This window comes from Rhinoraja longicauda, chromosome 28 (genome assembly GCF_053455715.1).
Source record: "Rhinoraja longicauda isolate Sanriku21f chromosome 28, sRhiLon1.1, whole genome shotgun sequence".
Lineage (NCBI taxonomy): Eukaryota > Metazoa > Chordata > Chondrichthyes > Rajiformes > Arhynchobatidae > Rhinoraja > Rhinoraja longicauda.
Window position 1 is genome coordinate 21,842,631 of NC_135980.1, and position 15,124 is coordinate 21,857,754.

The 15,124-nt window shown below is 42.4% G+C and overlaps 1 protein-coding gene across 1 annotated transcript in view; it reads left to right on the forward strand.

Moving 5' to 3' along the window:
- Positions 1-7,556, forward strand: part of onecut3b (one cut homeobox 3b) — a 91,507-nt gene extending 83,951 nt beyond the window's left edge. Inside the window, 1 exon segment of the mRNA XM_078423675.1 lies at positions 7,264-7,556. Coding sequence (XP_078279801.1) covers positions 7,264-7,556 — 293 coding nt within the window.
- The last annotated feature ends 7,568 nt before the right edge of the window (positions 7,557-15,124 follow it).

Below are 15,124 nucleotides of genomic sequence, written 5' to 3' on the forward strand. Positions count from 1 at the left end.
TGTAAAGCAGCAACTCTACCGCTGCGCTACCGTGCCGCCCGCTGTACTGCACACTTTACTTTTTCTCCTGCTTAGAACACACTGTACAGCACAGAAACAGGCCCTTCAGCCCACAATGTCCATGCTGAACATGATGCCTGCAGGCGATCCATATCCCTCCACTCCCTGCATATCCACATGACAATCCAAAAGCCTGTTAAATGCCACTACTGTATCTGCCTCCACCACCACCCCTGGCAGCACGTTCCGAGCACCCACGACTCTAACACTGTCTGATATGCTGAGTGTTTCCAGCCTTTTCTGTTCTATTTCTTTGTGAATAAATGTTGGTGGATTTCAGGTGATCAACTACAACTGTATTGCTGAATGTTGTGATGCAGAAAACATTTTGTCTGACCTGAGGCCTACTCCACTTTAACCAAACATTTTTACGTTTATTCGCATAATTCATCACCGGTAACTTACCAGGAGATTTTCCTTGAACATGACTAAGCTGCCACATCAATATTAATACCAATGTACTGACCATGTAATTCGCAGACCAGATGAAGGATCCAGGGGGACTTTGGGATCCAAGTCCACAGCTCCTTGAAAGTAGCAACATTAGTAGACAGAAGAAAGATAAATGCTGGAGTAACTCAGCGGGACTGGCAGCATCTCTGGAGAGAAGGAATGGGTGACTAGTGCACTAATGGACAGAGTGGGAAAGAACTTGCTTTCGTCAGTTGGATCATTGAGTTTAAGATATTCATGTTGCAGCTTTATAGAACTTTGGCTAAGCCATCTTTGGAGTATGGTGTGCATTTCTGGTTGCAACATGGCAGGAAGGATGTGGGGATTTTGGAGAGGATGCAGAAGAGATTTAGTTTAGCTTAGAGATACAGCATGGAAACAGGACCTTTCGGCCCACTGTGTCCGCGCCAACCAGCTTTCCCCGCACATTAACATTATCCTACACCCATTAGGGACAATTTTTACATTTACCAAGCCAATTGAGCCTCAAACCTGTATGGGAGGAAACCGAAGATTTCGGAGAAAACCTACGCAGGTCACGGGGGGAACGGACAAACTCCGTACATACAGCACCCTCAGTCGGGATCGAACCCAGGTCTCTGGCGCTGCATTCGCTGTAAGGCAGCAACTCTACCGCTGCGCCACCGTGCCGCCCAGAATTCATCTGGGTTAGAGGGTATTAGCTACAAGAAGAGGTTGGACAAATTTAGATTGTTTTCTCCAGAACACTGGAAGTTGAGGGGAAACCTCATAGTAGCATTTAAAATAATGTGTGGCATAGATAGGGTAGATAGTCAGAACCTTTTTCCCTGGGAAGTAATGTCAACGACGAGGGGGCATAGCTTTACGGTGAGAGGGCAAAGTTAAAAGGAGAAGTGCGGGACGGGTTTATTTACAAAGAGGAAGGTGGGTGACTGAAACGCACTGCCAGAGATGGTGATGGAGGCAGATATAATAGTAGAGTTTAGGAGGTTTTTAGATAGGCACGTGGATATGCAGGGAATGGAGGGGTATGGATTATATGCAGGCAGATCAGATTAGATTAGTTTGGCATTATATTCAAAACCCACATGGTGGGTTGAATTGCCTGTTCCTGTGCTGTACTTTTCTATGTTCCTTTTCCCACCCAAAACATTGATTGTCCATTTCCTCCTTAGATGCTGCCTGACCCATTGAGTTCCTCCAATACGTTGCTGCAGGTTCCAGCATCTGCAATCGCTTGTACCACTATTTAACTTTCACTTTTGTCTTTAACTCTTTCTGCTTTGTGCCATTGCTGTTGCTGATGTGGACGCTAAAACCCCGGTTTTTCATTGGCTTCATTAATAAATAGACGTCCTCACTGTGGTATCTTGCTGCAGGAACAGTTCCTCTGCGAAGAACTCAGGGCAATGCCATAATGCAGCCGGTAGAGCTGAATTCTCACGGGGCCAGAGATCCAGGTTTGATCCTGACCTCGGGTGCTGATGTCTGTGTGGAGTTTGCACGTTCGTCCTGTGACCACGTGGGTATCAACCAGGTGCTCCCATTTCCTCCCACATCACAAGGACATGTGGGGTTTGAATGTTAATTAACCTCCGTAAAATTGCCCCGAGTGGATGAGAAAGTGGGAGAACATAGAACTTGTGTGAACGGGTGATCGATGGTCAGCGTGGACTCAGAGGGATGAAGGGCCTATTTCCCTGCTGTATCTGGGACTGTGAATGTTCATGGTTGACTACCTTGGCTTTGGATAAGGAGTTGTGCTCTTTCTTCAGGTAATGAAGCATATTGCTGCTTGTAAATGATACCCCTGTGATGGACGACTTCTGATGCACCCATACCAAACAATCACACCAGAGTTTCTCTTGTGCTTTGGACAATGGTTTGGAACTCCTGCCATCCCGACTGGTCCACAACTATAAATTATAATCACATCCCTACTTTGCATTGGATAATAGGGTGGCTGGAAACTCTGCTTCCAGAACCAGGGATCACAGTTTAAGAATAAGGGGTAGACCATTTAGGGCTGAGATGAGGAAAAACCTCTTCACCCAGAGAGTTATAAATGGACAATAGACAATAGACAATAGGTGCAGGAGGAGGCCATTCGGCCCTTTGAGCCAGCACCGCCATTCAATGTGATCATGGCTGATCATTCTCAATCAGTACCCCGTTCCTGCCTTCTCCCCATACCCCCTGACTCTGCTATCCTTAAGAGCTCTATCTAGCTCTCTCTCTTGAATGCATTCAGAGAATTGGCCTCCACTGCCTTCTGAGGCAGAGAATTCCACAGATTCACAACTCTCTGACTGACACAAATCTGTGGAATTGTCTACCACAGAATGGATGCTAATTCACTGGATGTTTTCAAGAGAGAGTTAGATTTAGCTCAAGGAATCAAGGGAAATGGGGAAAACGCAGGAACGCGGTACTGATTTTAGATGATCTATAGGTTCATTTTATATCACTATATATTGCTCCTTTCATTTTTATACCAACTTTGCAACAAATTAAGGTATCACAAAATTCTGGAGTAACTCAGCAGGTCAGGCAGCATCTCTGGAGAGAAGGAATGGGTGACGTTTCGGGTCGAGACCCTTCTTCAGACTGATGATATCATTATATACCCAAAGATTTACTCAGGTCATGTAGGTTTCAGAACCCTTTCAATGGACGGCAGAGCGGCACATCTAGTAGAGTCACTGCTTCACAACGCCAGAGACCCAGGTTCAATCCTGAACTCTGGCACTGCATGTGTGGAGTTTGCACATTCTCCCTGTAACTGCGTGGGTTTCATCCCACATCTCAAAGACTTGCGGTTTTGTAGGTTAATTGGCCTCTGTAAACTGCATCCAGTGTGTAGGAAATGCACGCGAAAGTGGGATAACATAGAACTAGTGTGGACAGGTGATCGGTGGTCGGCGTGGACTCGATGGGGTTTTTTTTCTTTCTTTTTTTTTTTCAGATACAGCGTGGAAACAGGCCTTTCCGGCCCACCAAGTCCGCGCCGCCCAGCGATCCCCGTACATTAACACTATCCTACACCCACTAGGGACAATTTTTACATTTACCCAGCCAATTAACCTACATACCTGTACGTCTTTGGAGTGTGGGAGGAAACCGAAGATCTCGGAGAAAACCCACGCAGGTCTCGGGGAGAACGTACAAACTCCTTACAGTACAGCACCCGTAGTCAGGATCGAACCTGAGTCTCCGGCGCTGCATTCGCTGTAAAACAGCAACGCTACCGTTGCGCCACCGTGCCTGTTTCCATGCTGTAGCTTTCAATCGATTAATTCAATGAATTGGAAGAATGACTTTGTGGAACTCCATAATTTTCTGCAATATCATTCTCACCCATCACCACCTACTTCCAGAATGTTATTTGCTCCAAAGGTTTTCCAAATCGCACCATTTATAAACTAAAGGTTCACACACATGATTGTATAAAGATAACATTTATTGTATTAATGTAACTGCTTGTATCTGAGCGACACTTTATGATCCCACCCTTTCCATTCGAGGACCGCTGAGCAGAATGTCATTATACCTTCTGCAGCTTTTGTAACTAGAGTCATAGAGTCATAGAGCGATACAGTGTGGAAACAGGCCCTTCGGCCCAACTTGCCCACACCGACCAATATGTCTCAGCTACACTAGTCCCACCTGCCCACATTTAGTCCATATCTCTCCAAACCTGTCCTATCCATGTACTTGTCCTACTGTTTCTTAAACGTTGGGATAGTCCCAGCCTCAACTACCTCCTCTGGCAGCTTGTTCCAAACACGCGCCACCCTTTGTGTGAAAAAGTTACCTCTTAGATTCCTATTAACTTTTTTCCCCTTCACCTTAAATCTATGTCCTTTGGTCAAGAATCTCTTGTGTATCTACCCAATCTATTCCTCTCATGGTTTTATACGCCTCTATAAGAACACCCTTCATCCTCTTGCACTGCAGGGAATAGAGTCCCAACCTACTCAACCTCTTCCTATCGCTCAAACCCTCTAGTCCTGGCAACATCCTTGTAAATCTTCTCTGTTACCTTTTCAGCTTGACAATATCTTTCCTATAACATGGTGCCCAGAACTGAAAACAATTGTTTAGTTCAGTTTAGTTTAGTTTATTATGGTCATGTGTACCGATGTAGAGTGATAAGCTTTTTTGTTGCTTGCTATCCAATCAAAGAAAAAAACGATACATTTTACATTCAAGCCATCCACAGAGTACAGAAATAACAGGCACACAAAGAGTGCTGTAAGGTAACTGACTGGCGTGACTAATGTTTCTCACGGTGTAACCTTCTCTAAGTACTGGGCAGCACGGTGGCGCAGCGGTAGAGTTGTGGCCTTACAGCGATTACAGCACCAGGGACCAGGGTTTGATCCTGGCTTTGTGTGCTTGTCTGTACGGAGTTTGTACGATCTCCCCGTGACCTTTCTCTGAGAACTTTGGTTTCCTCCCAAACTCCAAAGATGTACAGGTTTGTAGGCTAATTGGCTTGGTGTCAATGTAAACAAAAGTTTCCCTAGTGTAGGATAGTGTTAATCTGCGGGGATCGCTGGTCGGTACGGACTCGATGGGCCAAAGGGCCTGTTTCTGCGATGTATCTTTAAACTAAAACTAAACTCCTGCCTAATCTATGAACAAAATATAGAAAAGCAATGGACCAATTACCACTGCATCTCACACTGGGGTGCATACCATTAAGATACTACGATCATTGCCAGTAATTATTGCTATCACAGGAAGGATGTGGAGGCTTTGGAAAATGTACAGAGGGGGTTTACCAGAATGATGCCTGGATTAGGGGGTATTAACAACAGGGAGAGGTTGGACAGACTTGGATTGTTTTGTCTTGATCACCGGAATCTGCATGGAGTAAATAAAAATGGAGGTATATAAAAATGATGAGGCGCATGGTCAGGATAGATAGTCCGAACTTCTTTTCCAGGATGGAAAAATCAAATACTAGAGGACATAGCTTTAAGGTGAGAGGGGCAAAGTTTAAAGGAAATATGTGGGGCGGGTTTTGTTACAAAGAGGGTGATGTGCCTGGAACACACTGCCGGTGGTGAAGATGGGGCCGTTTAAGGGACAACAGTAGAGTTTAAGGGACTTTTATGTATGTACATGGATATGCATCGAATCATAAGATCATTAATGATAGGAGCAGAATTAGGCCATTCGGCCCATCAAGTCTACTCTGCCATTCAATCATGGCTGATTAATCTCTCCCTCCTAACCCCATTCTCCTGCCTTCTCCCCATAACCTCCCTCCTAACACCCATTTGTCCCCTTTTCATTTCTGGTTTTCGCCCATCCCTCTGGCAATCAACACCCCCCCCCCCTCATCTGCATCCACCTATCACTTGTCAAGGATTGCCCCAGCCACACCTCTCTTCCAGCTTTCTTCCCCTCTCCTACAATCATTCTGAAGTAGGGCCCCGACCCAAAACATCACCTGTCCATTTCCTCCCGAGGTGCTGCCTGACCAGCTGAGTTACTCCATCACTTTGTGTCTTGTTTCACTCTGTCCATTCATTTGCCACTGGGGGGGCAGATCTAGCCAATTGCATTGCAAACTTGATAAAACCTGTTATACCTTTGATGTTTTCTTCAATGCCAGAAAAAAGGCACTTCTGTGTACTTATAACAATGGCCAGAATCTTGGATTAAAACCAGAATCTTTAGACTTTAGACAATAGACAATAGGTGCAGGAGGAGGCCATTCGGCCCTTCGAGCCAGCACCGCCTTTCAATGTGATCATGGCTGATCATTCTCAATCAGTACCCCGTTCCTGCCTTCTCCCCATACCCCCTGACTCCGCTATCCTTAAGAGCTCTATCTAGCTCTCTCTTGAATGCATTCAGAGAATTGGCCTCCACTGCCTTCTGAGGCAGAGAATTCCACAGATTCACAACTCTCTGACTGAAAAAGTTTTTCCTCATCTCAGTTCTAAATGGCCTACCCCTTATTCTTAAACTGTGGTCCCTTGTTCTGGACTCCCCCAACATTGGGAACATGTTTCCTGCCTCTAACGTGTCCAACCCCTTAATAATCTTATACGTTTTGATAAGATCTCCTCCCATCCTTCTAAATTCCAGTGTATACAAGCCTAGTCGCTCCAGTCTTTCAACATATGACAGTCCCGCCATTCCGGGAATTAACCTGGTAAACCTACGCTGCACGCCCTCAATAGCAAGAATATCATTCCTCAAATTTGGAGACCAAAACTGCACACAGTACTCCAGGTGAGATGCAGCTCAGAAACAGATCCTTCAGCCCACAGAGTCTGCGCCAACCACTGATCACCCCATACACTGGCACTATTCTGCACACTGGGGACAACTTTACAACTCACCAAAGCCAATTAATCTCCAAACCTAAGATAGACACAAAAAGCTGGAGTACCTCAACAGGACAGGCAGCATCTCTGGAGAGAGGGAATGGGTGACGTTTTGGGTCGAGACCCTTCTTCAGTCTGAAGAGGGGAATCCCCGTTCCCTAAAAAATGAGGACATCTCGGATGTCCTGGTATGGAACACCTCATCTTGGGCGCAGATGCGACACCAGTAGATCCATCCTACACATTCAGACTTTCGTTGTTCGGTTTCGTGGACAATAAAACACATCTCGACTCTTAACTCTTGGCTTCTGCAAGTTCTTTTTATTGCGTTTAAAATATTCTTCTTTTAATTGTTCTCTTCTTTTGTATCTCCCCACCTCACCCACCTAACCCCCCCCCCTCCCCCATGCCCTCACCTCAGCTTGCAAGCGTAAAGAACAGGAGCAAAACAGAGACCGAGCCACCACCCCCAAAAAGCAAAGGCTTGTCTTCACCGACCTCCAACGCCGCACCCTGATCGCCATATTCAAAGAAAACAAGCGGCCGTCCAAAGAAATGCAGATCACCATCTCGCAGCAACTGGGGCTGGAACTCAACACGGTCAGTAACTTCTTCATGAACGCGCGCAGACGTAGCATGGATAGGTGGCTGGATGAACCTTCTGGAGCCAACCTTCCCCCGGTATCAGCTGCAAGCACTTTCACCAAAGCGTGACAAGAGAAGAAAGAGAGCGCCTGGGGAGGAGTATCTCTCTCTCTCTCCCTTCCCTAGCGACAGGGGGAGGGTCTTCGCCACTTCGCTACTTCGCTCTGGAATTAAGACAGAAACAAAAAAAAAACCAAAACAACAACAAAACCAAAAAAAAAAAAGGCTTTAAACCAAATAAAAAAGACACGATTTTTAAAATAGATAAATTCCAAAGAAAAAAAAATCCAATCGGAGACACGTGTACATCTTTCTCTACGCCAGAGTTTATAGGGGCTGGTGGAGAGATAAGTTGGACTAGTGTCACTGGATAAAACATGCGGGTCTGGAAGCACAGAAGATAAAAGTACATATTCGGGTAATTTTCATGACAAACTCTCGCACTATAAAGGTCATTTTAGAATAGCCTGTATGAGGAAATGACCTAGTCATAGACTAACTATATTAAAAAAAAAGTGTTTGTTGATACTTAAGTCTGGATGGAATTTATTTCCCAAATGTCTCTTGTTACCAAAGAAGATTAAACACACCAAAAAAAACACCGAAACCAACTTGGAATCGAAAGAGAACTTCCTTCTCCCTTGCCACCCCGCCCTCCTCCTTCAATATTCTCCACCCCCCCTCAATCCTGCCCCAACCCCCCACCCCCACCCCACTCCTTTGCCCCAAAACAAAAAAAAGTAGTTCGAGATCGATTTGTCACTCAATGGCTAATTGCAGAAACGAGAGGGGAACCGTGTGCCAATAGCAACAGCTGCCTTAATGATACTCAAATAGGATGGTACTACATGACTTGTTGTTGCAATATTTACAAGATGATTTGTGCCATATACAAAATACAAACAAAACAAAAAAAACACAAAACAGAATTTTTTTTCCACGAAAATAAAATCTTTTTTAAATGTCTCGGTCTATCGTACGGGACAATGACATCACTGGAAAATGAATTTTTAAAAAAAATGCGGGTAATGTGTACCACCTAACGATAAGGTTCTTTTTCACTGAACTAACTGACTTGCTTGCTTTGGAAGTTAGGCACCTTGACAAAGACAAAAGTATAAAAAAAAAACCTAGTAGAATTAAACGAAAACTTACCAGATTCACAAAAGAACCAAAAAAAAAAATCAAGATTTTGGTGTGTAAAAGTAATAACATTATGATGAATAGTACAATGTTTAAAAAAAAAAGAATATTAAGGTACTATAGAAGTGGCACAGATGAAATGTCTGATCAGTATGTCGCTAAAACTCCTCTAATGTTGTTTCTGTCTTGTGATGTGGTAAAGCTTGATTCTTTAACCAAATCTAGTAGTATTAAGTAGGAAGCGGAAAAAGCTTCCAGTTGTGAACTTTGTATAGACATTTATAGTGAGTACCAAGGCGGCTACCTCACTGAATTTCAATTGTGATTTTAAAATCACGTCTGATACCAAAGATGTTCTTGCACGATCTGCGTTTTGAAAACTTTACCCGCTCTCGAACCTCACAGTCTTCGAAATTGCAAACTTGCCCTGATACCAAATACTCCTCAAACCAACCTTTCATTGCGATGCAGGAAACCGCTACAGAGAGTGATCACAAGATGAGTGCCTTGCTTGGACTAAAGCGATGATATTTGTAGACCCCTGTGCTTTGAAACTTGTGTAAACCTCAGTTTTAGAATCAAGAGTTTTCTGTCCTAAGCCTTTCACTCCGTTGCGAGGTAATCAGGGGATGAGGGAGGAGAGGGAGGGGGGGGGGGGGGGGGGGGGTAGTTGACTACTTTTGATTGAGACAATTGGGAAAGAAGGGGGTTCCTGACCTTGCATTTAAATCTGGACGGTGGGGTTAACCGATCGGCCGCAGGGCAATTGTTTTGGTTGCCTCAAATCAGCGTTGCACCCCTTGGTAAGAATGCATGATATTAGTGCACATGTTTTGTAATTTTATTAAACAGAAGTGTGTGAGTCTGGGATTGTTATTAAAAAAGCAACTTATTCGGAAATATCGGTTTTTGCATTGTTGCAAAAAGCATAATATAAGCTGTCGGTTTTATGTGTGTCTGCGTGTCTGTGTGTGCGTGTGTGTGTGTGTGTGTGTATATATATATATATATATATATATATATATGTACGTATTTATTTATTTAATTTATGATTATTTTTTTTGCTCATCTGCATTTTAAAACATTGTGCTTTTTAAAAATAAAAGTCATTGCAGGCATAACCAAGTATGTAACTAGTTTTGGGGATTGATGTCCGAGTTTGGGATTTGGAAATGAATGGACAAAAAGGTGTCCATATATTACACCTAAATAAATATTGGATAGAGCGGGAAAAAACTTCCAATATTTCTCATTTAGCTCACATCCTCCTTGGTTGTGGCTGTGGTTTGAGGCGATTCTTATAAATAAAGTACACATGGAATTACAGGAAACATTGAGGAATAGGAGCATTTAGATTTTTTAAAAAAATATGGATTCATATGAAGAGATGGTCGCATAAGTATTTTCTGGGAAATTCACACTGAATCCAAGGTGTTTGTGAATACTTCCAGAGAATCTCCGTGAAGTGTCCATTCCTTAATGCGATCACCTTCTGAATAATCCCATGGAGAATCACTGTCGCCCAGGTTATGCTTTTCACAGTGTGAGTTTAAAATGACATGTAGTTGCGCATTCTTTGTCGTGCTTGGTTCCACCGTAATGCCCTGGGTCTATTTGGGATTAAGCATACTTTATTTTATTGCATGGATGAAAATTAATCAATAAATAAATGAACTTAGTCTCAGCAAGGATTATGTGTTGGTGAACCATTGCTGTTGAATAGCTCATCACATTGCAGGTGCCTGTGAATGAAATCGAAAACAACAGCGTTACTTAACTGCACGGAGAAATAAATCCCTTTCCTAAATAACCCCCTGAAAAAAAAAGCCAAATTTTAAAAATCCGACGTTACTTTACATAGAATATATACATTATGCAATGCTTCTGTGTGAAATGCAACGTGACTTGAGGCATTTTAATAGTGCCCTCTTGGCTTACACTAATTCTGGGTTATTCTTTCATTGTTTTGCGAACTAAACTCCAATTTCCATCGAGCGTCCTCTCTACTCTGCGGTTTAATGAATAACATAACGGATCACTTTCCGCACAGTAGCGGCGAGATTTCAGCGACAATCCCCAGTTAAATAAATGGATTTCAGAGCAAGTACAATCATATTTTAGTCAACGTCCCACTCAAGAGAGGTTGACTGAGGAAGCAAAGCAAACCTTCTCATTTGCACATGTATAAAAAAAAACAACTCATTGTCGCTCATCTTCATTTCAGCTCTTAAACACAGAACGTGTGCACTAACATTCTGGTGGTTTGTGACTGGCTTTAATGATTCCAAAGTGTTCTAAGAATATACCAAAGTTCCCATCACTGCGGGTGGGCAGATGACACAGACCGTGCAAGTTTTGACAATTTCTCAGAAATACCTCAACTATTAATGTATAGTTTATGTGATAAAATACTAGCTAGTTTTGGAAATTGTGACTTGAAGCTTTATACTGTTAAATTATAATTTTGCAGAAGGTAGCATGTATACTTTGATGCGTTCATGGAAGACATATGAATGTTATGGCAATGAATTAGAAAGATGATGCTGGTTGATTAAGGACCCTGGAGTTTACAATTTTCATACTTTTACAGTCCTTGGAGGTAATTTTATGTTCCGATGTGTTTCTTTCTGAGTCATGTCTTAATACAGTATTTATAAGTGTTATGTGTCCAGCTGTAACTGAAAAAGACGATGAACTGAACTTATGATTTATGCATGAATATGTACTCTTTATAGAGCTAATGTATGATTAGTATTGGAAAATGATTGATTTTAAATCCAGATTTCATTTTGAATAGGAGTTATGCATGGAAACTGTTATTTGTTGCATATTGTGGAAGAATTTTTGTATATATTGTGTTGTGATGACACTCTGACTGAATCGAGAGGTGCTGAGGTTGTATATTAACTGCAGGAGGTGTCAGCCTACAGTCAACGCCCTGGAACTAAGCAAACTAGCTCTTATGGAAGGTATTCAATGTCTAACTGAGCCAGGCTGGCTGTAGAGTACGGATAGGAAGGCAGCAAGTGAGAAAAGATGTCCATGATTCTGTGTATAAATTTGAAAAAAAGCAAAAAAAAGCTTGAACAAATAGAGATCTTGACAATACAGTTTAGACAAAACAATTAAAAAATATCCCCGCTAGTCTTTTTTTTTCTTCTTTTCAAAGTAGTTGCTTTCTTTAAACTCTCATGGAAATATACATTGAATCGAAGTAAGTGTCTTTTGTGTTAATAAACGGACAATCAACATAGACATTTTCTCAGACTCACATTTTCTCCAAGTCAGCTTCATAATGAAGAGGTTCGCGTTTGTAATTGATAATTGAGGCAGGCGTCTGGTTTAGTTGAGCTAATCAAGAGTGACTGCATCTTTTATGTTACTGGTGAACAGAAGACAGACTCGGCAGCATTTAACCCTTCAGCTGAAACCTTCATTATTTCCGCAGGTAAAGGCCCAAGAGTGGGGGGTAATGGGGAATCGTACGATTGAAATGTTTCATTTGAGTCAGGTGGCCTCACGATTTTCAAGCATTAAAACTCATTAGAGCTTCTTGCCTCTACGAAATAGAATCCAAGGGAAGAAAGTTACAGCTATTAATAAGGCAAAAGTAGTGAAGTACACTCAGAGTACGAAGCATTTAACTGAACTAAATGTCATTTTAAGTTCCTGCTTCCATTTAATGAGGTGAGCCAGTTAGAATTTGAAAGTGGCACGTGGATTTTACCCAGAGCTAATTAATATAGAGAGAAAATAACTCTGCCAACGTAACTGGTTCAATTTCTAATTCCACACTGGATTCAAGCATTAAGACAGACCTAATGACACTACTTGCAACATACCGGTATATACGTTGGCCTTCTGACATTAGACTGTGGTATTGAGTTCAGAGATTCTGTTTCTAGCTAACGTAATGTGTCTTGCGTTGAATGATTGTCTAATAAAGGAAAATGTAAGTCAAAAATATGAGCAGATTGGAGAAAAGATGGTGAATTAATCCAATGGACCATCTACAATTTTACTCCTGTAACACCATGTGAGGCATCTCTTTGCTCTGAGGATGGTGTAAGGAAATGGATAGCTGTTAATAAGTGTCACGTGGGATTTGATCCACATTGGTTATTGTTCTCACATCCCCATTATCAGAGCTGTAATCTCTGGAGGACCTCAGTTTAATGAAAAAGGGGAATGTGTTTAGGAAGGAACTGCAGATGCAGGTTTACACCGAAGATAGACACAAAATGCTGGGGAGAAGAAATGGGTGGCTTTGGGTTACTCAACCCGAAACGTTGTCCATTCCTTCACCCGTCACACATCCCCAACCCGAAACACCATTAGACTGTGGTATTGAGATCAGAAATTCTGTTTCTAGCCAAAGTAATGTGTCTTGCGTGAAATGATTGTCTAATAAAGGAAAATTTAAGTTAAAAATATGATCAGATTGGAGAAAAGATGGTGAATTAATCCAATGGACCATCTTTGGTGACCCTCCAGATGTCACCCATTCTTTCTCTCCAGAGATGCTGCCTGTCCTGCTGAGTTACTCCAGCATTTTGTGTCTATCTTCAGGGAAATTTGTTTGATGTGCCACACGATCTAATTAACATACTTGTTGGACTCAAGTGCAGAGAGGTGAACTTGCTCTGACTTCCCTAAACTGAGAGACTGGGAGTTCGTTGATCCTTTCCTCTTGTGCAAGCAAAGGCTTTGCAAGTCACGGAAAGTCTGGCATTAAATAAGAGCCGTCGGTCTCGACAGGAAAGTAAAATTGCTTTGCATCCATTTAGGAAATCTGTGCACATGTGGGGGGAAGATGTAATGCTAACTAACATCCCATGTGAGCCAATCCATCATTAAGCGAGCTGCCATCACCATTGTTACTGGTGATTATGTAAAAGAGATCGAGTCAGCACATTTTGAGCTAAGAAGCAGATTCTATTACATTCAGGACAGTGTTGATCTTGCGATAAGATTCAGACATCTGTGGCAGCTGAATACGTGATGTTGGTTTTTTGAATTTATTCAAGGTGTAAAATTGCGTTACCTCAGCTTCTTAGACACGTTTGTCAGAATGTGACTGTATTTCACTGGATGGCTCCAAATCTGTTTCAAATAACCGCAAGACAGGCACTAATCTAGTGACTAATCTAGTTTCTATGCACAGGTTGGATTATGCATGGTCATGGGTGGCTGGGAGCAAGAGTGCAGTAACTCAATTTAACAATCATTAAATGACTTGGAATTGGTTGACAATACAGCATCTAGATCTTTAATCCTGGTACCCATTGTTTTTTTCTCTTTGTTTGTACTTCCAAACTAGTTTTCAACCCCCTATACACAATCCTTGGTGAATTATAACAATATAATAGAGGCCGTCCCTGTAGAACAAATAGGTCCCGTTCTTACAGAAGCTGATTTTGTTAATATGTTGAAAAATATCCCCAAATTACTACGCATGGTAACCTCATGTCTCCACTGTACCGTAGTGACAGACATCAAAAGCACATAAGACTGATTATAGAAAGAACAATTCCTAAAAATGGAGAGAGAGGGAGAGAGGAAGCTACATTTGCCAGGAATGAGGACTTTTAAATGTAATGGTATTATGAGAATCCGTTCACAAGTGTGGATGTCCATAAATCCAACCTCTGTAACTCAGGGATGGCCTGTAAAGCAAAATTATAATCTAGTGGTTGATTTCACCACACGTGGCTACAAATTCACATCAATCATCCCCGACTGAGAAATCTGCCTCGCCGCTTTTTGCACTTTGTCCATATTGCATATTTTCATATTTCTGTGCCCATTGGAGGCCATTTGGCCCATCAAGCCTATGCTGGCTCCCAGAGCAATACCCAGAGTTTCCCTGTAACCTATTTTCCACCCACATACTCAGCAACATCCCAAGTGAACCAAATTGCTTGAAACTTAGTGTCTACTCTCTGACTTAATGTCTACTATCTGACTTCACCTTTTAATTTGATTGTGTTCTACAACGTACTGCAGTTAGTTCCTGCAATGCCCAGTGCTTTATCTGGGGGGAATGGACAAGTGAGACTTTGGATTGGGAGCGAAGAAGGGTCCCAACTGGAAACGTCACCTGTCATAGTCAACTGCCCATCATTAGTGACTTCATCGCGGTCATGTAACCCCGCTAATATTTCATACCAAAACTACTACCACTGTTCCCTTACCAGGAAATATGGGTTCCATTCAGTAGACTGATCATTTGCCATTAAGCCCCAGGGGTTAAGATCACCCGAGACTGCTTCTGCAAAGGACATGGAACAGAAAGCTGGTCTCGTTCCTTCCTTAGTTAAACAACAAACAGGCTGATGTATATTTTGAATCAGGGGATGTAAATGTTCCCATGTCGCATAATCTTGTCCTGTTTAGAGTCACAAGAGATTGCAGTTGCCAACATCTGGAGCCAAACACAAAGCGCTGGCGGAAGTCAGCGGGTTCAGGCAGCATCTGGGGAGGGAGTTGAAATC